At 38.7% G+C, this 27,462-nt stretch overlaps 1 protein-coding gene across 1 annotated transcript in view; it reads right to left on the reverse strand.

The window, feature by feature from the left end:
- Positions 1-987: 987 nt before the first annotated feature.
- The window catches only part of LOC127658767 (disintegrin and metalloproteinase domain-containing protein 33-like), a 198,495-nt gene continuing 172,020 nt past the window's right edge, over positions 988-27,462 (reverse strand). Inside the window, exons 16-23 of the mRNA XM_052148266.1 lie at positions 26,297-26,501; positions 26,135-26,212; positions 21,818-21,926; positions 20,649-20,790; positions 6,385-6,481; positions 5,417-5,659; positions 4,182-4,363; positions 988-1,994 (exon numbers count right to left, since the gene is read on the reverse strand). Coding sequence (XP_052004226.1) covers positions 1,943-1,994; positions 4,182-4,363; positions 5,417-5,659; positions 6,385-6,481; positions 20,649-20,790; positions 21,818-21,926; positions 26,135-26,212; positions 26,297-26,501 — 1,108 coding nt within the window. The 3' untranslated portion in view covers positions 988-1,942. The remainder of the gene's footprint in view (positions 1,995-4,181; positions 4,364-5,416; positions 5,660-6,384; positions 6,482-20,648; positions 20,791-21,817; positions 21,927-26,134; positions 26,213-26,296; positions 26,502-27,462) is intronic.

Consider the following 27,462-nt stretch of genomic DNA (forward strand, 5'->3'; position numbering starts at 1 on the left):
GACAAAACCTTTGTCTGAAAGTTTAAAATAGTTTTAAATGTTTGAAGTTAGAAATGTTTACAGGTCTTACAGCAAGAGAAAGAAAGAATCTTAAAGTAGATTAAAGGACTTGTGTGTAAGTTTTGACTGCTGAAGTTTGAAATCATGAACATTCAAAAACAGACTCTTAGATCATTTAAAATTTCTGTTAATATAATCTACTCTAAGGGGTAACTCTAGGGCTTAAATTCTGCCTTCTCAGGACCTTTTGATGGGATAATAATAATTGTAGCCTGTGGCATGGGGGGCGTGGTCATGTGTCGGTCTGCGGGAGAGAGCGGTAAGGCTTGTCACCTGGTTTGTAATTACCTCTAACCAGGTGACAAGCCTTACCGCTCTCTCTCTCCCGCAGACCGACACATGACCACGCCCCCCCATGCCACATAGCCAAGCTGTAGGGCCATTGCAAACAGAACTTACAATAAAATGACCAAATGACCACTATTTTTGAGCCCCAATCTGTTCAGTCCTTCGAAGCTCTCACAATGTAGGGTAACGTTTTTAAAGGGAATAGGGATGATCACTTCTGAATAGAATACACCCTATTATTCAGATGAGATCGAAAATATATAGCAGCGTTAGCCAGAACTGCCTGAACATTTTTCCAAGTTTTACCAAACCCATATGTACATGCTGTAGGAGTCCATTTGTTAAATTCTTTATATTTAAAGTGTTTGATGAAGTTAAAATATGTCATAATGTATTATTGCACACCAAATATATGCACATTAACACATTTATTACATATTTTGTCACATTCTTCTTTTTGTATACATCATTTGTAGTATTTACAAGTATTTACCCAGAGTTTACATTATGAATAACAAATGTTAAAATGCTACTGTCTCTTTAAGAATAGTGGCTGTTCAGCAAACCTGTTTTTTTGTTTGTTTTTTTTTATAGTTAAACTGACTGTAAAAACAGAACAGGTATTAAAAGAGACATAAATCAATGAAAATGGACTGCGTGGATCTCAGCTTTGAAAGATAATTGGCCAGGGGGGCCCTAAAAGAAAATTGGCCCTGGGGCCCTTGCTAGTCATAATCCGCCCCTGACCACTTTGTAGATGTTTCATTCATATACCCTACACATTGTTTTTTTTTTTCAGTAACAAGTGTCTCTTTTGTGGTAAAGCCTATTCAAGGCATTCAGGTTGTACAATTACATTTTTGTCTTCATAAACCAACCTACAACTCATCTGTGTGACTTTGTTCATTCTTGTAGAAGTGCAAAACCTTCATACTTTTATCTGTACGGTGATTAGATTCACTGTTTATATTAAAATAGAGTTGTTCTTTCAGATTTCACCTGCACATTCTTTTGAAATTATGACATTTCTATTATTCAAGATCCCAGTGTTCACTACAGTGTTCTGGTTTTTACCTGAGCATGTTACAAATTACACTTGATAAAGCATGTGATAAAGTGATGACAACAACAACAGTATCTTTAATTAAAAAAGATATAACATATTATTATTTTATGTACCAAACAGAAGATATAGTACAGCACAGAACATCAAATTAAACAATAAAGGCACTAAACAAAACCACATCTTTGGCCCTTGACAAAAAGATGATAGTCAAACAAAAAATGTAAACAAGACAGAGGCATAACATTTAAACAGAACAACATAGTACAAAAAAAGGTGAGAAGGTTTTGGCAACGTGATGGTCTATCTGTAACTTCCTGTCTAAGTCTGCAATTTTTCTTGCAAAACCGCATCTTCTATAGATCTTTGCTGGACTGTATTTGAAGGTTGGTTAGTGGGGCCTCATCCATGGCCCTAGCACCATGCTCTTCCATCCCTTGTTAGACAACTCAATAAAGTACCAGTTTCCAAGGATCCTTATTTAGTGCAAATAGGCTGGCTGCAGTCTTTCAAAAAGAGACCCTGCAAGGGTCATTTTCGGAAAGGGGATGGAACTATGAGTGGTTTGGGTCCTGAAACGGGTCTGAAAGAGAAGAGAATAACTAATTATATATATATATATATACAGTATATATTATCAAAGCAAGTGGCATCTGCAAACAAATATTGCTAGACCTTTTCTCAGAACTAACTTTGAAATCATTTCACATCAAGTTCACACAGGCTATATATATTTGTGTGTGTGTGTGTGTGTGTGTGTGTGTGTAAGAATACAGTAACATAAAAATACATGGAAGCTCTAAAGCAGAGTGCAACTACATGGAGAAATAAAGTAGCAAGGTGCAAATTATGTTCAATGTATTGCATTCTCTTTGTATAAAGTATGCTTTAAAAGAAAGTGTCAGTGCAACCATTATTTAAAATCACAGTGAAAGCAGCATTGACAGAAAGTGGTTGTCTTTTTTTATTCTCACATCTCACACATGATCTTCAGTTTAAAGACTCAACAGGGTTCATTGAATGCCTTTTCCTAGGTTCAAACTAACCACTAATGCATTTCTATTTGTGTGTGCAACCATGATAAACAAACATCTTATAAAAAAATGAAAATGAGGAACTATAAAACCTAATATTTAAATGAAATTGCATTTTTCACACTCGAATTTAAAAGCTTACCATTCACACATACTGTGGACTAATTGCACAAAATGTGTCTAATTTTTCAGAAAACCCTCCAATTATTCATAAATAATATTGTATGTGTTTATATCTTTGTAAGCATAAAATTCAGGTTCTGTTTACTCTCTCACTTTGACATTTTATTTTCAACTAGATGGCAGCAAGCACAAACAATACATTTTTCTTTATCACATTCCATCACAGTATACAGATCTGAAATGTAGGTGGCGCTCTAATGGATTTAGATGTGCTCATCCATAATTTTTAGTTAATGCACCACCCTCATTGTATCACTGAATATCTCGGTCTCTGAGTGGACTACAAACTCAATCTAGGTTGATATTAGAAAGCTGAGATCCTCCTTTTTGCGAGAAATTATAACATTTTATCATCATTAGTTAATAACATATACTTTTCCTGCTGGATGGGATCTTTTGTTTTGGACATCTAAGATATAACACTGGATTATTCACCCAATCAAGCTCACAGACAAGTAAAAAATGGCTCATTTTTAGAATACTGCCTCAAGTAAAAGCAGATATAAGTTTTTAGCTACTCTGGGCTTACAGCAGCAGTGATCAGCTCATAAAAGTGATGTTTGTATTTGATGTCTTACAAAAATCATATTTCACTTTATGATTCTTTTGAAAATCTTTCATACTGTGGTATTAATGCAACACAATAAATTGTATATTCACATTCTACAGTCACCTGAGAATGAGAGCTTTCATTTGATATATTACTTGTCTATAAGTGCTTTGTGAAAGACTTTTATATTCATGTTAGTATTTCTACCCCATTACCTCTAGGTGGTGCTAATTTGCAATGCACATCTTTTCTTATTTTGTTATTTTATGAAAGATAAATGCAAAAGTGATGGTATTGTCCGAAAAATTCAGATTCTAAGCTTTCAAATGATAAATGGCAAGTGGTAATATTGGAGTAATTCAGCCATATGTTTTGAACCGGAAACTGATTCTGAAGAAGAAGAAGAAGAAGAAGAGAGATTTGTACAGGGTCGCCTACAAATTGATGTATCACAATGGTAATATATTTTATGTATCTTGACTAGGTTATAAAAGAGCTAATAATGTGTTGCTTGTGTTAGACAAACCTTGTTACTGTTCGCCACCTCTGACAAGTTAGCTATCTAACTCACTGTGTCCCCAGGATAAATTGATGGAACCACGTTGGTCTTCAATATAAGTTTAGTGGTTGTTTTTGGGTAAAATGTTCAAAACATTTAACTGGAAAATTACTACTGCAAACCCGTGTTTTCTCTGGAAGATTTGCTGGGACATTACAATTTTTCAAAATAAACTGCACCCATTTATCTAAGATTTTCAGATCCTTTGATAATACACGAAGGCTCACCATTTCACAACTTTGTGTCTTGCAAAACACCGATACATAGCTACACCTGGCCTTTTTTACTGGAAGGGTTCTTTAAAGACTGCCTTATTTGCATATTACAACCAAATAAAGGAGTTTTATTTTTAGTGGAACCTGTGTTTTATAACATACATTTTATTCAATCCTTGAAATATTTCTTGTCTATGCCTCTTGAATTTATAATGATGTGTTTTCTCACCGGAATCCCTTCAAAGGGGGAGCGGCGGTCACCTTTCCCAATGGCTTTGGGCCGACTGCAGGGGGCATCATCACCAAAAGCCCCCCTCCAGAGGGTTTGGGCTGTGCTGCACGTGCAGGGCTAAGAGGCAGAGGCCTCTTGGGAGGTGTAGACAGGGGTTTAGGCTGTTGATCTGATACCACCTGTATGAGGACAGGAAAGAGGAGGGAAAGTTCTTCTTTCACAATGTCTTCACTTGAAAATTGTTCTTGCAGTCAATAAATAATAAACAAGAGTGGTAGGTGATAAACAAGCAACACTGAATAGATCAGTCACATTGGACACAAAGGATCTGTGAAGCAGTGGTTCCCAACTGGTTTTGCTATAGGACCAAAGTTTAAAATTGGGGTGACCCAAGTGGTGACCCAACAAAGAGGCAAAATAATTTATCATACAAAAGTACTATCCATCCATCCATCTAGATTTAATTATACCAAAAATAACGCACACAAAAATGTACGCAATTTATCATGTCACCGTAATAAGGAACAGCTTTATTAGCTTGAAGTGTCAGCTCCGTGTTTTTGCAAGTCTCAGTCAGTAGGGGACAGTGAGCACAGCACCAGCTGTACAGACAACTAACCGACAGCTGATGAAAGACTAGGGGTCTCGAGATGTGTTTTTTAAAGTTTCAAACTAAATTGAACTTGACACAGCATCTGAAAACACAGCATTTATGTCTAGAGACACTGAAAACCAGTGAAACGTGATGCAATCACAGTTAGACGCACCAAAAGAGCCTGTCTGATGCATGTGTACAGACGGAAAGCAAGAACACATCCTTTGAAAACGGCCCAAGTGTATCTCTGCAGACTGACAAACTCAATTGTTAAATGGGTTGCTGAAGGGTTCGGGTTAGGTTAGATTAGATTAGGGTATGGGTTAGGAAATAGCCTGTGTTAGACTTACCATAAGTGATATGGATATCAACCAAACAAATATTGACACATTTGGCTAGCTTCTACCATGTTACAGATGAATTTATGCCATTAACCATAGAGTTTGGTTGGATGCATAGCCTTTGTCATAAAAGTTTTATTATTTAGATTTACCATTGTTTTACCATTGCTGTTGTCCACGACCCTATCAGAAGAGAGCTGTGACCCACAAGTTAAAAACTACTGTGCTAAATGACAAGAAACTAAACCAGAAAAAAGATATAATGAAGTATGTTTCATTCAGCACTAAACACTCACCAGTGGTGTGCGTGTAGGATTGAGAGGCAGAGGCTTCTTGGGAGGACTGGGTTTCTGAGGAGATGCTACAGGTTTGGATGAGTTGGATTGCTTGTTAACAGGTGGGGGCGGTCGGGGTCCTTTGACATTGTTCAGAGATGGAGAAGGAGCCGGCCGGAGGGGACGTACAATATTGATCGGCTGAGTACCGTTGGAGGTTGGGTTTGGCCTCAGAGGGAGCACTTCCTTACTGGTGTGAGGTAGCTTGAGAGAAAATAAGACAAGGATGTTTTTTATGTTGTCATTGTTTTATAAAAAAATATCATTTACACTGGCAATTGGACATTTTACATTTTTGTGTTGCATTTAATTACATCTGTAGTTACACTGTTAACCTTACCCCTTAATCCTAAATGAAACCCTAACCAAACCTTAACCCTAAACCCTAATTTAAGCCTTAACCTTAACCTTAACCCTACCCATAAACCTACCCATACCTCAAACTCAGTAGCAAATGTGAATCTTGTGAGAATTTTGCAGAACAACATGTAGTTACACAATGAGTACATTGTATTATATTTACTGTATTTTAATATTAGTAGATGGCATTTAAAGACACCTAATATAAAGTGGGACCAACATTTTAAATAAAATATCTTAAATCATCATTATTAAAAACAACAAAAATAAATTATCCAATCATCATATTTATCTAATTGTGCACAAAAAAGGTGCACAAATTCAAAGCACCAAGGTCATGACAGAGGTCAAGAAGGTCATATTGAATGCAACTTTCATAAATGGCATTCTTTATATTTTTACAAGTGTTGCCTCTTTGTTTTGACTGCATTTAATGACTACATATGAAAAGATTTACAAATTATCCCATGATGGTACTATGTACTTATCTAAAGCCTAATATGAATGTCCATTTCTCAAATTGGACCAAGAAAGCTTCAAGTGTCTTTGTATCTTAGCTGTCTACATACCTTAAGGTTAGCACTTCTGTTGGATGGTCCCACCACCTTCAGATGGAAAGCAGGGTTCAGGTGTCCATTCTTTCCCTTTTCGATGGAGCCCTCATGTCTGAAAACACATGACAACACAAACAGTTTGTGGGACTGAAAAGACTTGAGGGAAATGTGAATTACTTTCTTCACTTTCTTCAGGTCATTTTTGACTAAAAAGTCTCCTCCATGCCCAGTAGGGGGCAATATGCACAAATAATGTGAATCGGCAAAAACAAAAGAGGAAGAATATGAAAGTGGAGATTTATAGCTAGTAAAAAAGGACTTAAATATTGATCTGTTTCTAACCCACACTATCATCATATTGCTTCTGAAGACATGAACTTAACCACCACTGGGGTCATATGAATTACTTTTATGCTGCCATTATATGATTGTTCTGGCTATCATTCACTTGCATTGTATGGACCTACAGAGCTGAAATATTCTTCTAAAAATCTGCGTTTGTGTTCAGCAGAAGAAAGAAAGTCATACATATCTGGTATGGCATGAGTGTGAGTAAATGATGAGAGAATTTTCCTTTTTGGGAGAACAATCCATGTATTGTTTTTTGACACAATATACCAATATTAAAGTGAAAGTGTTTTTACAGATTTATGAAATATCTAATTTACATAAGTATTATTTATCTTGTGCTTTGTGTGACTTTGCTTGGCTTTTAGTAGCAATTACAGTAAGAAGTCTCATTCGGTGTGATTATCTTAGAACTGCACAACTGGATTTCTTTTTCTGTTTTTTCTTTCTTTGTTATATTAATTCTGAACTGTAATCTTCCTTTTTCTTCACACAGTTTTCAAAGGGTTCATGTTTTTGGCTGGGCTGTTCAAAGACTTTATATATTTGTACCAAAGCCACTCCAGCATTGTCTTGGCTCTATGCTCTGGGTCATTCTCTTTGCTCTTGCTCAGAGATTATGTGCACTCTGGAGCAGGGTTTCTTCAAGCATCCTTTTATATTTATAGAGGACTGTTCGCTCTCAGTTCTCTTGTCTGCCAATACTACTGCCTGTTGCTGAGAATAATCCCCTCAGCATGATGCTGCCACCTTTATGCTTCACATCAGCAGTGCTATTAGCTGATGGTAAGTAGTCAACTATGCTTATTAGTTTTTCTTTTACATCGACAACTCATCCATTATAATTGTAATATAACACCAAAACATTTTAGTCATATTAATATCTTTTAGCAAACTTTATGAAATAACTAAAACACATTTTCATGCAAAATACATAATTTGTTGGAGTAAGAGTGACATTTGTTTATCATAAATATATAAGAGAATTTAAACTTTGGACACATTTTGTTTATCTAACATTAAGTATGTCTCATTGTTGGACAAAAAAGCCTCCCGAAAACAGCCAGATTGAGCGCAAATCGGTGACAGGAGATTGAATTGATGGTTTTTCTTCTAAAATTCATGTATGCTTTCTGAAATTCCACACTGTCCCTTCCAGTGCCCAAAGCTGGAACTACAGATATTATGCTCTGCATAAAACTTACTTCTTTATATGGATGTGATGTGAAAGGTACAACGTGTCCGATTTTCTGAAACATTTAAGTAGTAATTACATTAATCTAACCCAAACCCTAAACCTAACCTTAAAAGTACTGATACCAAAACAGTGTTCTTTCACTTACTTCTTTGATTGAATGTGATGAGTAGGGCAAACCTTATTTCCGTTGAGCTGTGGCTTTTCCATAGTGTTGTGGCTTAATTTCATTGTGTTGTGGATTATTTACATTTTGCTGTAGATTTTCCATTGTGTTGTGGCTTAATTTTGTTGTGTTGTGTCTTAATTTCAGTGTGTTGTTGTGGTTTCTCCATAGTGTTGTGGTTTAATTTAGTTGTGTTGTTGCTTATTGCTTATTTCTGTTTTGTTGTGGTTTTTCTGTTGTGTTGTTGGTTATTTCCATTGTGTTGTGGCTTAATTTCATTGTGTTGTGGTTTTTCTATTATGTTGTGGTTTATTTCTGTTGTGTTTTCAGCTTTTATTAGCTTTGCTAATTTGGCTGTGTTGTGCACCCCTCGGCCACTGGAGTAATCATTCAAATATTCAGATATACTTAGTCCTCTGTATATGCTTACAGCCTTGCCTTCAGCTACACCAAACAGTTTCAAATATTCTACTGCAAACATTTGATATCAGATGTCATTGTCATACTCTTTATAGTAATTAAAAGAATGCAATTTAGAATACTGGATCATGCTATATGCTTCCTCACCCCTGATTCCAGCTCAAGACATTCATCTACAGAGCTCATTAGTAGGAGTGTAGGGAATAAGAAGAACAGGTCTGTAATGAAAATACTCTCATTGAGCTTTCATGAGTCATCTAAGAACACATCTTCAATCTTTCTGATCTACTTATTTGGACCACAGCTGCATTAAAAAAATAAAATAAACACACACACACACACACACACACATATAAAACACTAATGCGAGGCAGATTTAACCATATCCATTTAGAACAACGCATTATTTCTTCCATTCCTTAGGAATAAATCTCACAAGCAGGTTGCTAATTAATTGTTTGAAAGCAATTAATGTTCTGCTTTGGACAAAGCTAATAGATTTTTACTGTGTGCTTCAGGTTTTTCCACTATTCTACTTTTTCATCTGTGTGTAATATACCACGTGCACCAATTTCACTCGTTTTTCTCTTTTTCTTTTTTCAGCTTGTTTACATCTTGCATCTTGACTGCGTGCATTCATTTTTTCACAGTGTTTTACATGGATTATTGCATCAATCTCAAACATCTGCTGATTAGGAACCACATCAATCTCAAATCCTCGCCACTCAAGAACAACCATAACAACAACAAAAAATAATTGTGGTAAGTCATGGCATCCACTCATGTTATTTCTTCCTACATTACATGCCTCATGTTTACTATAGTTTCTTCCATCAACAGTGAGGGATTGTCACGAACGCCGGTGAAGGCGCCTCCTCAATCGGCCACCGGAGATCTGACAGAGTATTGACTCTAAAGACTACATTTCCCATAAGCCTGCATACCTTGTCCGATTACACCACAGCTGTTCCATATCATCATCACTCTATTTAAACCATGCCTGTTTGTTCATTCATCGCGAAGTCATATTTGCCCCAGCTACATTTCTGAGCGCTATCATTACTACTAACGATCTTCTGTGTATTGACCTTGCCCTGTATTCTCGACTACGTTTGTCTGCCGCCTGCCCTTGTTGTGTTTACTCCTGTCTCTCTGATATTGCCGTCTGCTGTCTGCCCTGATCTTCTGCCTGTCTGACCAAGAATACTGTTTACCTCTGATATTCCTGTTTGCTCATTCTTTGATCCTCGTATTAACCTGAGTCTGTTTTCCTATAAAACTGCATATGGATCCCAATCTGCCTTAGTCCTCGTTACAGGGATTCACATGTGATAAATGTCAGGAATTAGTCATACAGACAGAGAAGAATAATGAGCTAGAGACATGCATCTGAATTCTAGTGGAGGTCAGTGAGAAAGCCGGTAGGTACTGTTTTGGATGCAGGTAGAACAGCGAGCAAAACACACTTTGGTTCCAGCTGTAGAGCCCCCACAGCAGGACAATTGGGTGACTTCTTGGCGGCATACTCACTCAGCAAAGCAACACCACTCTCCCATTTCTGTTAGGGTTTCCAATCGATTCTCCCCACTCAGTGATGCACCCACTGAGAATCATGTTGAAAGAGCCCTAATAATTGGTGATTCTATTGTAAGGAATGTGGAAATAGAGAATCAAGCCACTACTTTTAAATGCATTTTGTATACCAGAGCATCTGACATCAGATAAAATTTACAAGTGCTGGCTAATGCTAAATGTATATTTTCTGTTATTCATGTCGGCACAAATGATGTCTAGCTTCGACAGTCGGAGATCATTAGAGATAATGTTAAAGAGGTGTGTGAACTTGCAAACATTATGTCAGACACTGTAATATGCTCGGGCCCCCTCCCTGCTCATCATGGTGACAAGATTTATAGTAGATTAGTGTCATTGAATGGCTGGATGTCTGAGTGGTGTCCGGAGAATAGCATAGGATTTATAGACAATTTTTTTGGGGTAGGCCTGACCTGCTCAAGAGAGATGGACTCCATCCCTCCAGGGAAGGTGCCGCTCTCCTCTCTAGTAATTTGGCTCATAGGGCCCTATTTTAACAATCTGAAACGCAAGTATCAAGCGCGAAGCGCAAGTAACTTTGTGGGCGGGTCTTGGGCACTGTTGCTATTTTACCGGTGGGATAAATGACTCTTGCGCCCGACGCAAGTTTAAAAGGGGTTGGTCTGAAATAGCTTCATTATTCATAGGTGTGGTTTGGGCGTAACGTGAAATAAACCAATCAGAGCGTCATCCAACATACCCTTTAAGAGCAGGTGCAGATGTTGCATGGCGGATTGTTATTATTATGGCGGATTTACCAGGCGCGTGCCAGGAGCAGTTCACAGCCAAGGGGACCGACGTTCTTGTCAGGGCAGTGAAAGACAGAGAAGTGACGTTGTATGGGGATGGGAGAAACCCACCCAAATCAGTGTCGGTTAAACAGGCGTGGGAGGAAATAGCCACAATTGTTTCATCAGCTGGCATCCCCAGGACATCGCGCAATGCCACTCCCGGACCCTCAAGTGTCCAATCCCGCCGTGGCGCGCGTCGCATTACTATCAGAGGAGGGAAAAATAATTACATTTATTCTGTTAAAATCTTTTCTACCTAATTTTCCGTTTGTATTTTTTTTTTTATCAATTAATGTTTGATATTGATTTTTCATTTTGACAAATGTAAATAAAGAAATGTCACAAATAAATACTTTCGGATGTTTTGGACTCGTTCTCTCTGAATCACGAATATATGCATGGTTATATTTTTGAAATGTAGTCGAACATTAGACCGAGATTAATTTGCTTGACCTCACTATAGATGACGCAGCAGCTCTTCTGCCAAATAAGCTCTCCTGTCCCGTGCTGCTGCTGGGGCATTTCGGTTAAGTGGATCGGCACATGCAGTTCACCATCACGTCTCCTTAAGGTGAAAGAGGCTAAACGACGGTATTCTGAGAAGCTCCAACAACCGGCTCTCAGCCAACGACTCTGCGTCTGTCTGGAAAGGGCTCGGGCAGATCACCAACTACAAGCTTAAAGCCCCCCCAGGCCACCAACGACCAACGCCTAGCCAACAACCTGTACAAGTTCTACTGCTGCTTTGAAAGACAAAGGGACAGTCCTGTAACCGTTCCCCACGACACGTCCCAACAAAGGGACAGTCCTGAAACCATCCCCCACGACACCTTCCAAAAGCTCCAGCTACAGCGCAACACCTCCACCTCCCCCACCTCAGCAGGGGCCTGGGCACCCCCACCAATGACAGCCTTAAAGGAACCCCCCCTCACCCACCTCAGTGACGAATCTTTCCATCCATGAGAGGGACGTCAACAACTCTTCAGAAGACAGAACCCCCGGAAAGCTGCTGGACCGTATTCTGTCTCCCCATCCAGCTTGAAGCACTGCGCTGATCAGCTGTCTTCAGTGTTCACAGATATTTTCAACACCTCACTGGAGACATGTCACATGCCAGCCTGCTTCAAGTCCTCAACTATTATCCCTGTTCCCAAGAGTCAAGGACCACAGGACTTAACGTCTTCAGATCCATTGCCCTGACCACTGTGGTTATGAAGTCCTTTGAGCGCCTTGTGCTTTCACACCTCAAAGACATGACCGACCCCCTCCTGGACCCCCTGCAGTTTGCATACAGAACCAACAGGTCTGTAGACAATGCAGTCAACTTGGCCCTCCACTACATCCTCCAGCACCTGTACTCCACAGGAACCTACGCCAGGATCCTGTTTGTGGATTTCAGCTCTGCCTTTAACACCATCATCCCGGCTCTGCTCAAGGAGAAGCTCTCCCAGCTAAGTGTGCCTGACTCCACCTGCAGGTGGATCATTGACTTCATGTCTGACAGGAAGCATTATGTGAAGCTGGGGTAACACGTCGCCGACACACAGACCATTAGCACTGGATCCCCCCAGGGCTGAGTTCTTTCTCCTCAGCTCTTCTCCCTGTACACTAACAGCTGCACCTCCAGTCACCAGTCCGTCAAGCTTCTGAAGTTCGCGGACACCTCCCTCATCGGACTAATCTCTGATGGTAGAGTCCGCCTACAGGTGGGAGGTTGACCACCTGGTGACCTGGTGCAATCAAAACAACCTTGAGCTCAATGCTCTAAAGACAGTGGAGATGGTTGTGGACTTCAGGAAGAACTCAGCCTCACCTGCACCTGCCCCCATCACCCTCTGTGACTCCACAATTGACACTGTGGAGTCTTTATGCTTCCTGGGAACTATCATCTCCCAGGACCTCAAGTGGGAGATGAACATCAGCTCCCTCGTCAAGAAAGCACAACAGAGAATGTACTTCCTGCAGCAGCTGAAGAAATTGATGGTGCACTTCTACACAGCCATCATCGAGTCCATCCTCACATCCTCCATCACTATCTGGTACACTGCTACTACTGCAAAGGACAAGGGCAGTCTGCAGCGTGTCATCCGGTCTGCAGAGAAGGTGATTGGCTGCAATCTGCCACCGCTCCAGGACCTGTACGCCTCCAGGACCCTGAAGCATGGTGGAAAGATTGTGGCTGATCTCTCCCACCCCAGCCACAATCTCTTTCAGACACTCCCCTCTGGCAGAAGGCTGAAGTCCATCAGCACAAAAACCTCACGCCGCAAGAACAGTTTCTTCCCATCCGCCACTTGTCTTATCAACAAGGCCCGGTACTCACCCTGACACTCTCCACACTCCACCTCTGGCTCTACATGCCACTGTACTTCTCTCTTTTATTTTTACTGTGTGGACATATTTATATTTATATTGCTTATATTTTAATACTTGTTTCTTATATTTAGAGAATGTGTGACACGTGCCTACAACACCAAAACAAATTCCTTGTACACGTAAAAAACATCCATCCATCCATCCATCGTCAACCGCTTATCCTGTGTACAGGGTCGCGGGGGGCTGGAGCCTATCCCAGCTAACATTGGGGCGAAAGGCAGGGGACACCCTGGACAGGTCGCCAGTCCATCGCAGGGCCACACATAGACAGACATACACTCACACTCACCTCCACATCCACATCTAGGGCAATTTTTTTGGAGACACCAATTAACCTAGCCTGCATGTCTTTTTGGATGGTGGGAGGAAGCCGGAGTACCCGGAGAGAACCCACGCAGACACGGGGAGAACATGCAAACTCCACACAGAAAGGCCGGGGCAACCAGGGTTTGAACCCACGACCTTCTTGCTGTGAGGCGACAGTGCTAACCGCTGCACCACCGCAGATTCTGATTCTGATTCTGATTCTGATGCATGTTAGATTCAATAACAACTAAGCACTTAAAAGAGATATTCCCAGTAATCATAATATTATTACTATTATTTTTATTATTATTATTATTAAGAAGTTAATAATAATATTATTAACTTCTCGCATCAAAAGGAATTGTCAAATCAAACAAAAGTTAGGTATGGAGTGCCACAGGGATCAATTTTAGGACCTCTGCTTTTCTACTTATACATGCTTCCCCTGGGAGAAAATATCTATATATTTCTTCTAAACCCAATGGAAATTCGCAATTCTCCAAATTAGCAGAGTGTATCAATGAAATCAAAGATTGGATGACCAGAAATTTCCTTCAACTCAATTCTGACAAAACAGAGGAGGTACTAATGATTGGACCAAAAACCTCTAAAAATTAGCCACTAAAATATAATTCGTCTTCTTCTGCAAAGAACTTAGATGTTATATTTGATACCAATCTGCCCTTTGAAAATCTAATTTCCAATGTTTGTAGAACAGCATTCTTCCACCTGAGAATATTGCTAAATTATGAAAAATTACTTCATGCATTCATGACCTCAAAACTAGATTATTGTAATGCATTACCGGGAGGATGTCCAGGAAGTTCAATAAATAAAATTCAATTGGTTCAAAATGTAGCTGCCAGAGTGCTGACTAGAACCAAGAAATATGATCATATTAGCCCAATTTTATCATCGTTACATTGGCTACCAGTTAAATTTTGTATTCATTTTAAAATTCTGTAAACTACTGTACATACAAAGCTTTGAATGGTCAAGCTCCACAGTAAATAAGTGACCTTCTGACATGCTATATTCCATCATGTTCATAACGATTACAACATTCTGGCTTGTTAATAATTCCAAGAATATCAAAATACACAAAAGGAGGTAGACCCTTTTCATATTTGGCTCCTAAACTATGGAATAACAGTGTTTGTGATGCAGACACACTCACTCAGTTTAAGTCTAGACTAAAGACTCATCTATTTAGCCAGGCATACACCTTATTTATTCATCAACTCACAATTAGTCTGCTTTAGTTAGGTCTGCCTGAACCAGAAACATCCATCATGATCTAAACTCAGCAAACAATGTAATGGCATCTACACTAATATAATTCTATTTGTCCATGTCACATATCCCAAGGATACCAGAGCCTGCAAGATCCAGCTCCGTTCCTGCTTGGTGCCGGACACCACTGCTACGTGTCGCTGAGAGATGACAACAAACTACAGCTGGTGCTAGCCAGACTTCATTTCACTTCAGTTTTGTGACTTCAGAGGATGAACTAATGCCAACTCCAACTGTAAGACATCGCATACTTCATATGCCACAGCCTGTCCAACACCTTTGTGTGTTTGTCTTTTTGTTTAAGTTTCGTATTAAAATATTATTTATATTCTCAAGCTGGCTCTCGCCTCTTCCTTTGCCTTTACCCTATTTACAGTTATTTTTCTCCATTAACCAACATCTTATGGAGTTTTGTGGTCCTTGGCACAGTCACATTCAGCTTTCTCACTGGGGTTCTAAATACAATTATTATTTAATTTCTATACACAATTTACAATCATATTTAATCAAACTACACAGTGACCACTGTAAGACATTATAGATATTACAGTTTTATTTATTTTTTGTTAATGCATGATTTCCTGTAAAGCTGTTTTGAAAAGCATTATACAAATAAGAATGACTTGACTTGACTATACCTGAAATAACCTGATTATAGATACATTAATTAATGACTGATGATGTCCAGAATTTAGGAGTAATTGTGATTTTAATACAAGTTAACTCTTGTATTACATAAAAAAATATCCTGGCTTTTCCAAGCTTAATAATGGGATTGAATGTTGCCTTAGATTTTGAGGCCCAAAAAATATTTATAACTTTATAAACTATAATCATTGGCTTCCTCTATCCTCTGCGCCTCCATGTTCGTCACTTCTCACCAGAGCTTACTTCCAGTGTAGGGAGAAGAAAAGTAGGAAATAAGTTGTGGATTTAGATTTTTTGACAAGTTTTAAGCTCTTCATGACCTATGACAGCAAAGGTTTAAAGCTGCTTGTGTGCAAAATTATAAAACACTGTTTTCTGCTGTACTTTGACAGATGATTGCATAACTCAGCCATAGATAATTGAAGGGAGGACCACTGAGTTAAAGTTTACATAAGGGGACAGATAATATACTGTATGTGCATGAATAGAAGGGGACCTTAATCTTGTACTCAATAAAAGAAGTGATAAAGAAATATTTGACCAAATATAAAAAACATGTAAATATAAAAATATACAGAATAACCAAAGAAATTCTTTATAAAATGGATTTGATATCTTTGTTTTAAATCAAGCAGACAATCTCTATTCGAGGAGAAAAAGTGTTATGATCAAAGAAGCAAATGGATTTTCAAATATTCTTTGCAAACGTATAATCTAGCGAGTTGGTGGTGTGAACAGTTCCTTGAGGAATTGAGACATTGAATAGGGATGATGAAGATGATTTTGAAAAACCAATACCTGCTGAAGAAATGTGGCTATTATTATAATAGCATCAATCAGCTGAAAATTGGCAAAGTCTCCGGAATGGATGGTTTTCCATCCAAGTATATTCTAGATTCTATAAAGTACTTCCCTCAAAAAAGGCATGATATTGGTATTGCTTAAAACAGACAAAGATTCAAGACATGTGGTTTGCATCAGACAGTGAGATTGCTCTATTGTCATAACAAGAGTTTTACTGAAATGTAATTCATATAGTTGAAAACAACTTTAGCAAAGCTCATACACATTTAAGAGAGAGTAGTTACTTTGAAGCAAACATTCGCAAAATTGCACGGTTTAATTAATATTTACCCAACTTGCCATATATGGCATAAGATTCTGCTCATAAAGCATTTGGTCAAGTAATGTGTATATTTTTGCAATATCTCCCATCTCTCATGTTGCATCAGCAATATCAGAGACCTAGGTTCTTGATCCATGCTGAAACCAGGAAGTAATTGCGTCCGCATTATCAGTGACGAACGTGATTCAGAGGTTCCATTTTCCCTATAAGATTATATTTTTACTCTACTGAGGGTGAAGTTTATTTTTCTTTAGCAGGTTAAAGGAAAGAAAGTCAAGTCCTGCTTTGGACAAAGCCCAAGGTGTGCACCTACTCTCCTGAAGTGAGTTATTCATCTGCAATTTGATATTAGATATTGCAATAGCGACACAATCTCAGGGCTTCCAGCAGTTGAGGCAGTTTGTTATTCAAGATAAAAAACTCTGCCCTTGAATTGAGTGATAAGGTTGAGGAAACAAAGAATATGCCATCATTACTTTGATTTCAAGGAATCAAATCTATAGGAATCAGTCAAACCATAAATCTGCATGAAGGAAATAATGCTACAGTGGCAAGAAAGGTATGTGGACCCTTAAATTACCTGCATTTATGTATTAATGTCTTAAAATCTGGTTTGATATTCATCTAAGTTACAATAATGAACAAAATCTGTTTAACTAATAACTCACATTATTTTATTATTCTTGTACATATTGAATACATCATTCAAACATTCACAGTGTTGGTTGGAAAAAATGTGTGAACCCCTAGGCTAATGAAGTCAGGAGTTGGCAAACCTGGCATCCGATTAATGACACAAGATTGGAGGTGTGGGTTAGAGCTACTTCTAAAAAGCACTTAAACATTTTGAGTTTACTATTCACAAGAAGCATCTGCTAAAGTGGACCATGCCTAGCAAAAAAGAGATCTCAGAATGATAAGGGTGGAAAGGGTTACAAGTTATCTTGAAGAGCTTAGATATTCATCTGTCCACAGTTAAACAAATTTTCTATGAATGAAGACTATTTAATACTGTGGCTACTCTCCCTAGAAGTGGCTGTCCAGCCAAAATTATTCAAAGGGCACACCACAGAATGCTCAATGAGGTTAAAAACAGCTAAAAACCTGAAGGAATCATATACTAATACCATTTAGCAGGCATGGTGTCCATGGCAGGACACCATGAAGGAAGCCGCTGCTTTCCAACAAACACATTGCTGCACGCCTAAAGATTGCAAAAGACCACCTTAACACTCCACAACGCTACTGGGAAAATGTTTTGTGGACTGATGAAACTAAGGTTGAATTGTTTGGGAAGAACACACAGCACTGCGTATGGCATAAAAAGGGAACCGCATACAAACATGAAAACATCATCCCAACAGTGAAGTAGGGTGAGGGAGCATCATGATTTGGGGCTGCTTTGCTGCTTCAGGCCTGGACCACTTGCCATCATCAAGGGAAAAATTAATTCCCAAGTTTATCATAATATCCTACAGGGTAATGTCAGGGTGGCTGTGTGGCACATGTAGAAGTTGGTTGACACAGAAGGACAATGACAGAATGGCTTCAGAAAATCTAGAGCACAGACCTTAAACCAATATAGATTCTGTGGAATGACCTCATGAAATCCATTCACGCCAGACTTCCTAATAATATGGCTGAGCTGAAGCAGTTCTGTATGGAAGAGAGGTCCAAAATTCCTTCTGAATGTTATGCAGGTCTAATTTGCAGCTACTGGAAACGCTTTGTTGAGGTTACTGCTGCCAAAGGAGGATCGACCAGTTAATAAATCCACTTACACTTCACTTACTTTTTCCACAGCACTGTAAAAGTTTAATGGGATATGTTCATTAAAGACATGACATATTATAATTATTTGTGTGTTGTTTGCTTAAGCAAGTCTATACTTGTGACTTTGATGAAGATGAGATGACATTGTATAAACATTTACAGCATAATACCAGAAAATTCCAAAGGGTTCACATACTTGCCAATGTATATTCTGAATGCCACAACACAGTTGGGCCTTAAGTGGTCAAGACACAGAACTTTTACAATTTCTCACTTGTTCAGTTAATCACTCCCTCAGTACAGTGAATTGAGCTTTTCACTCATTCACAATTCTTGACCCAAATACAAAAAACGCATGCAACGCAAGTACAGTGCATAATTTCAGGGATCCAAACTCCTCACCTTTCGGTGAAATTCGCCGTTTTTAAACCATAATCGATCACTTTTGTGATTGTGAAGAGCAATGATTAATGTGCAAACGTGACTGATATTTATAGGCATTAAGGGTCTTTCACATGACTTGCGTCAGCACTGCAGAATACATTGAAGGCTATGAAGTGACACCACTTTACACCAAAGTGTTTTTCACACACATGTTTTTGCTTCACCAATAATGTCCTTGTGAGTACTAAGCAACAAGAAATATTTAAAAACTGTCCAAATTTGTGGCAACATTGAATGTCTCATAATTTCTTTTAATTAAATATGACCTTATCGTTTACGAATATCAGAGACCCCAGTTATTGAACTCATTTAAATTCACCCAAAAAACGCTTAGACCTAAACATAAACAAGTCATTTTATTACTTTCTGCTATCAAAACAACTGCAAGCTTTTTTTCTCTCTTCCAAATACATATTTTTAATGTTTATTGTGCACACCTGCCACTTTTTTATTTGGCAAACTCGTAAACTCGCCCCTCTGTGACGCTTTCTGCAACTCTTATCATGTGGAGGGCCATGCGCCACTTGAAAAACACGTTGACTCATGTGATATGCGCTTTACAATGAGGAAAGAACATTATTGAAACTCAAAAATGTTTTCGTATAAAGTGTGCCATGGCAGAAAAAAGGTTGGGAAACACTGTTCTAGATGATCCTTCTACAAATGCCGCCACCCTCCCCATCTCCGAGTACCACTCCTAAAATGGGGGCACTCCAGCCGACTTCCATCCCCTTAAAACAATTTTTCTGGCGATCATGATGCTGATAGGACCCAATTTTTTATGCGTTTATTCTCTATATTGATGACCACCCCATCGCCTAAAATATGCCCTGTGCTAGGTTTCCTTTGTTTTTTCTTTGTCCTGAGTTTTCCCTGTTTTTATTAATAAAAAGCTGCATTTATATCCACATTCTCTGCCTGCATCAGAGAAAACAAAGGCAACCTAGCACAGGGCATAGTGACACATGCAAGAACTAACAAGGAAACTAAAAGGGCTTATATACACAAAAGGAACAAACAAGGGAATGAGGAACACCTGGGGAAACAATCAGGGAACGAGAACTAATCAGGGGAAAACCAATCATAAAATGAAACTACAAAGGACTACAAAAACCAAACAGGAAACAGGAACTAAACTAAACTTCAACATAAAAGCACAAAAACAAAAGAGAACAGTGAACATGACACATGAAATGACTTTATTTTTCCCCGTATGCACAGTAAATGGATTTAAGAGAGGATCAGTCCACAGCATAACATAGGAACTATTTCAATATAGTTTAAAAAGCATCCAAGCACCAAATGACCAAGAGTTACCAAAGTGTGCAGAACTGTAGGCAAAGGGCGACTACTTTTTTGAAAAGGCCAATATATATGATCGTTTGATTTGTTTACCATTTTTTGGACATAATATAGTTTTATTTAATAGTTTTGATGACTATTATTTTAAAATGTAGACAATGCTACTTATAAAGAATGAGTAGTTGTCTCCAATGTTTTGACTGTTGGTTTTAGTATATCTGAGCTTAATTTGAACTCACTGAACAGGTTACTAACATAAATGAGAGATTTAGTTTTCTATTAAGAAAACATTTGCACACTCCTAAACTTTAATAAATCCACTTTCACATTTTAAAAGTGGTTGTTTGAGTGTCAACTGTCATGGAATATCATTTTTAACATAAAAATTTTGACTGAATTCTATGTCAAATCACTGAATATATATGTGTGTGTGTGTGTGTGTGTGTGTGTGTGTGTGTGTGTGTGTGTGTGTGTGTGTGTGGGTGGCAACAGTAATACCTGCTGGATTTGCTCTTCTCTCTCTGTGTTCTCCACTTATGGTAGTAGGAGCTTTTTATCTTGATACAGTAGAAGGCAATAAGTACAGCAGGGAGAAGCACTAAAAAAGTAAAGAGCAGCCCAACAACCAGTCCCACCTGACCTGAGGAAAGATATAGAACATACAGAGACCGTTAGACAGAGGTCAACAACAATAACAAAAAAAGTTCTTAAAATATATATATGCCACTGTGGATAATAGATGTAAGATCATGTGTGCAATCCATTAACCCTATACTTACATTTAGAAATATCACACCAAGTGGTGTTATTTTTTAAGAATGATAGCACAAAAACACTTTAAAGCATAAACATTCCACAAACATTTAAAAATATTTTATTATTTTAAATGATAATACAATAGAAACATATTTAATGAGACACCTCTGTGAAATTGAGGGGAACTGACTTTATTCTTCTATTAAAAATAACCTTGAGACCAGCTGGTTAAAAGTCATTGCAAAGATAGTTTGGTGACGTTCAGAGAATTTTCATCTTTTACATTACTCATTATTTGATTGCACAGAAAAAAGTAAAGACATAGTATTACATAAAAATGGATTAGACATGAACATTTTTTACTACCTTTACTACCCTTTTACTACCAGTCACTGAATTAAACCTTTAACTCAGTGAGGTCATTTGATAACAATATTGCATACTACTTTATAAAATATGTATTTTTTCATATTGCATACTGTTTCACATACTAGTAATAGGCAGTATTCAGTGTATACAGAGCAGTATGTATTAAGCAGCCTATGTGATTCCGAAGTGTGGCAGGCACAGTCATATGTTAAGTGAAATGACTGTTAATAAATTCTCTAATGTATTTAGAATTCATAGATTTGCTACAGGAATTCTGCAATAATGCAAAGACATCATTGGCCTGAATTTTGGAAGAAGAGAAAGCCAGACAGTGAAGATTAATGGTCAAGGTGAGATCCTGATAAGAAGTGTGAGATAGAAAGTGAGAAAGAGAAAGAAACTAAAACTGAGAAAGAGAGAGCAAACAAGTGATAAAATCTTAAATAAATCTATTTATAAAATGGATTAAAGAAAGACTACAAAAGAAAAGAAGAAAGTGAGAGTGGAGGCACATTTCTACTGAAGTCTGAAGGTGAACTCACTGTCATACTGTACAGGTCCACTGTCCACACTGCCCCCCAGGCCTGGTTTCTCACAGAACGGGGGAGCCCAGCCACGGTTACAGTGACAGTTCCCATTACTGTTACAGACCTGCATGCAAAACAACACATGGCTCATATGAATTAGGGAGAGTGGGAATTTCAATCAGGAGGGTTTGGGTGTATCTGTCACATGCCTTTTGCACTGAAAAGAGCTTGACCTTAAAGTAATACTCAACCTAAAATTAAAAGTTCTGTCATCAATTATTTACCCTCATGTCAATCCAAACCCAGAGGAAATGTTAGGCTGAATGCTTATGCTGCTCTTTTCCATACAATAACAAACACGGACCATAAAAGTAGTCCATATGGCTTGTGTGCTATGTTCCAAGTCTTCTGAAGCCATTTAAGAACTTTGTGTGAGAAAAACACTGGGATCGAAGGACGAATGGATATGATGTCATTTAGATCACAATCTGGCCAAAAATAATGTGTTTTAGCTGGAGCTCCACCTACCTTGAGGCCGACAGCTAATACCCATTCACAGCATTTAGTCAGTTAAAATCATTCAACACAAACACATCGGCATGCAGTTATTAGTGAGCTGGTGCAAATTTACCTACATCTGTATGATCGTTCATGTAGAGAAATTTTCCAAGAACAAGTCATGCATTTTTTGTTTTGTTTATTTAGTCTACATAAGGAATCAAATTGTCCTGGTTACTTTTGTAACCTCCGTTCCCTGATAGAGGGAACGAGATGCTGTGTCAATGTAGTGACACTAGGGGTCACTCTTGGGAGCCCCAGACACCTCTAATCTTTGAGAAAAGGCCAATGGGAATTGGCGAGTGGAATTTGCATGCCACTCCCCCAGACATACGGGTATAAAAAAGCTGGCTCGCAACCACTCATTCAGGTGCAATATTTTTATGTCTAGCTGGATCAGGGAAATTGGACGGTAACTCTTACACTCACTTGGATCTTTGTCCTCACTTGGATCTTTTGAACTGGACAAGGTCCCAGCCATTTCAGCGGGTAGTTCAGTGTTATGGCAGGAGGGAGACAACGTCTTGTTCCCTCCATCAGGGAACGGAGGTTACAAAAGAAAACCAGGATGTTCCCTATCTGTCACTCACTTATGTTGATGTAGTGATGTAGGGGTCCCTATACGAAACAGCACGACTAGCTGAACTGTGTTACGTGGACTGACAGTGTGAGATGGGCAAGCTGTTGCACGGTAAGCAAAACGCAGAAAGTGTTGAGGTAAAACGAGTAAAATTGGGGCCTGTGTTGAGGTAAAACCGAGAAGTAAGCGTCCTTCAGGTCTACCACCGCAAACCAATCTGGATGCCGGACGCTCCGGGCCCAGGAAACAATCATTAAGCCACAAGGGTTCAGGGCGTGGTGGAGGGTTCCACTCCAGCCCAATAGTCCAGTTGACCAGCACGGGGAGCCTCTGGGGTGGCTTTCCCTCTGAGGAACGTTGCCTTGACTGCAACGTTGCCATGGTCATGTTCTCACAGTGAGGACATGACCTGTCCAGGAACGCTGTCTCCGCATGGGCAGCACCCACAATTGTGGCTGTCGGAAGTGGTGAGGTAACGACCACAACCAAGAAATACACACAGACAGAAAGGCATCTTAAACAAAACACTCCGTCAATGCCACTCTTTTAGGAGGAAATATATTATTTTATTAGGAAGAAAATATTCTTTTAGCTGCTGAAGCACCATGGGGCATTCTCTGCACTCCACCGGTGCACGAGGGGAGAAACCGCTCTAATGCGCTGTACATCCAACAGCTTACAGTATAGGTGAATGGATCGGCAGAGGAATTCAGCTCACTGAACACAACCGCTCGGCTCCGAAGAAAAAATCTGAACGAATTTTGGCCTATTCCTCCAGACAGAACTGGTGTAACTGGAGTCAGGTTTGTAGGCCTCCTTGCTCGCACATGCTTTTTCAGTTCTGCCCAAAAATGTTCTATCAGATTGAGGTTAGAGATTTGTGATGGCCACTCCAATATCTTGACTATTTTGTCCTTAAGCCATTTTGCCACAACTGTGGAGGTATGCTTGAGGTCATTGCCCATTTGGAAGACCCATTTGCGACTGAGCTTTAACTTCCTGGCTGATGTCTAGAGATGTTGCTTCAATATCACATACATTTCCTTCCTCATGATGCCATCTATTTTGTGAAGTGCACCAGTCCCTGCAGCAGCAAAGCACACTCAAAACATGATGCTGCCACCCCCATGCTTTACTGTTGGGACATGGTTCTTTGGCTTGCAAGCCTCACCCCTATTCCTCCAAACATAACCATCATCATGGTCATTATGGCCAAACAGTAAAATTTTTGTTTCATCAGACAGAGGACTTTTCTCCAAAAAGTAAGATCTTTGTCCCATGTGCTTTTGCAAACTGTAGTCTGGCTTTTATATGGCAGTTTTGGAGCATTGGCTTCTTCCTTGCTGATCAGCCTTTCAGGTTATGTCGATACAGGACTCGTTTTACTGTGGATATAGATAATTGTCTACTTTTTCCTCCAACATCTTCACAAAGTCCTTTGCTGTTGTTCTGGGATTGATTTGCACTTTTTGCACCAAAATACATTCATCTCTAGGAGACAGAATGCATCTCCTTCCTGAGTGGTATGATGGCTGCATGGTCCCATGGTGTTTATACTTGCATACTATTGCTTGTACAGATGAAAGTAGTATCTTCAGGCATTTGGAAATTGCTCCCAAGGATGAAACAGACTTGTGGAGGTCCACAATTTCTTTTCTGAGGTCTTGGCTAATTTTATTTGATTTTCCCATGATGTCAAGCAAAAAGGCACTTAGCTACACTAAGATTGTCAGCGATTAACGACTGAAATTTTGGTCTGTTCCTCACACAAAGCTATTTTATAGTGTCAGAAGATGGAATGTTGTGCATAATTCATATGGACTATTTTTACGATACTTACATGATAATTCTTTTAATATTTTTTGAAGCTTGACAGCCCCAGTTACTTTCCACCTTTGTTGTGTAAAAATGATCAATCTTAACATTTTGCTACATAATACCTTTTGTGTTCCACAGAAGAAAGTCATATGGGTTTGGAAGACATGAGGGTCAGTAAATGTTTGGGTGAATCAGACCCATATGCTGCCATTTACCTATCCTCGTTTTCCTTGCAACAATTGCAAGGAACAGTTTTCTACAAGTCTTTTAGAGCATAGGGCAAATACGGAATTAATACAGACTTTCATCTTAATGGATTTTTAAATTTAATTTTTTACATAGAATATTTTACACACTTCAATCTATCTCAGAGACGAGACAGGAGCAGAAAGGAGAGAAAATGTGCTGAGTGCAAATACCCCGATCACTCACTTTATTCACCATCCACACACTTCCCTAAGCCATACAATCAATATGAATCAAATGATAATGCAAATGAAAAATAAAAAAAGCACTTTCTGAATCTCTAATCTCCCCTCAAAGACCTGTCGTATTCGGCTGCCCTTTCGAAAAGCGACTGGGTAAATAAGCAAGAAATAAAGAAATAAAAGAAAAGCTGACAAAAGAGTGAGACAGAGAGAGGGCAAAGGGATTAAGAAAGACAGGATTGGAGTTTATACTGCTCGGAGGCTGTTTACGACTATTTGACCAGAAAATCCACAAATCAAATGCTATAGCTCTGCTAATAAAAGAAAAGTGCTGGTTTCTATTAGAGGCAGTATGTGTCGGGAGATGAGCGACCCAGAGGGGGGTTTTAAGGGATTAAGATGTTTGAAATCCACAATGAGTCAGTGTGGGTTAAAGAGGAAGTCAAAGTGAGAAGAAATACTAAAATGTAGCTTTTATTTGGTATAATTAGCAGAAAGCATTGCGTAAAGCATAATAAAATATATTTTTTGCATCTCTAGTGTTTTCAATAAACTCCAACAGGTTATTTTAAACAAATACTTTCATTACCAATCTTTGTGTTTTTTCCCCTCACATTTTAAATGTGTTTCTTTACTTTAGTACAATTTGAACTCTCTGCTTTTCTCACAAATGTTGATTTACTATTGGACATGTAATGTTTGATCATGCTTTTGGCTTCATTTTGAAACTATTTTCATTAGTGGAGCCCTATTGTGTCTAAAATGTAAGTTACTCAAAATGTTCTTGTTGTTTATAGCTTTGTTGTATTAAAGAGATATCCCAAATTCACAATCATGCTCTTGTACTGAAAATTAGCACGGCTGTGATTACCTGCGGCCTCATGGCTACAATCATAGCCGTGCTATTCAGTTCAGATATTCAGTACAACATTTGATATGAGATCTTACCCCATGCTCGTGGCAACGGGCAATGCAGGTTTCTAACTCGGTGAAAGATGCATTTTGGCATCGCCGGTCTTTGCACACCTGAAACAGATCCAATTGAATCTTAGTACAGAAGAAAACAAACTACACATCATTTTACTGACAAAACATCAAGCAAAAACTTGCCTTCCACTCTCCACATTTGGTGCCAGTCATAACCAGTCCAGGGTCTGGCAGATCACCCTGCCCGTCCTGGGTACTATAAACATACGTGCCCCGGCATTTCACTTCAATGCCATCTTTACGGATGGTGGTGTCGATGGACACAGCGTTGGTGCCCTTTGGTTTCTTGGCAGCACTTTGACACTGTATCTTGCCGCATTTGGCATCACTGTTAAGAGATTTGATACGAGGGTTAGAAAACATGCATAATATTAGATGAGCATTAGGAATCAATTATAGGCATCAGAGATCACTAGTCATCTTTGCCTGCAAAAAATTGTGCATGAATCCAGCCATGGCGAAAGCAAACACGATAAAAGATCACTTCATAAATAATGTCTTCATAAATAATAATAAATACTGTAAGGGAAAATTAACCAAGAAATGATAGTTCTCTCATCATTTACTCACTCTCATGCAGTCATGAACTCGTTTGAGATTCTTTATCCCGTGGAATACAAACAAAGATCTTTAAAAGGATATATCATGTCTGTTTGTCCATACAACTTAAGTCAATGGGGTTCAAAATGTTCAAGCTCCAAAAAGGACATAAAGGCAGCATAAAACTAATTCATATGACTTGAGTGGTTCAGTCCATGTCTTCTGAAGCGATACGATCAGTTTGGATAAGAAACAGTCAAACATTTAATTTCTTAAGCACTAAAAATCTTAACATCCGCAATGTTCTTGGTGCGTTTTGAACCCCATTGACTTACATTGTTTGGACAAATAAGCATCATACATCGTAACAAAATCTCTTTTGTGGGTTTCGCAGAAGAAATAAAAGTCATATGAGTTTGAGATGCTATGAGGCATGAGAGGTAAGTGGTGAGAGAAGTACCATTTGTGAGTGAACTATTCCTTTAAAGATGTTTATTCTAATTTTTTGGATATCAAAATACTATTGCATACTATCTGACCAATAGTAGATGGGGTGGTGTTTGGGAATAATGAATCATTCTTACAAAACAATCATTTAAAAGGCAGAAAACAGGTCTGTCTTAGAGAAGTTTATAACAATACAGTTCCAAACTCCCAATGCTGCAGTGCTTACTGTAAACTGATTCAGTTTGGTCTTTGTAAATCTATAGCGTGAGTCACAAGAGAAATAAGTGTGCTTAAAGATAAAA

The sequence above is a fragment of the Xyrauchen texanus genome, chromosome 2, assembly GCF_025860055.1.
Source record: "Xyrauchen texanus isolate HMW12.3.18 chromosome 2, RBS_HiC_50CHRs, whole genome shotgun sequence".
Lineage (NCBI taxonomy): Eukaryota > Metazoa > Chordata > Actinopteri > Cypriniformes > Catostomidae > Xyrauchen > Xyrauchen texanus.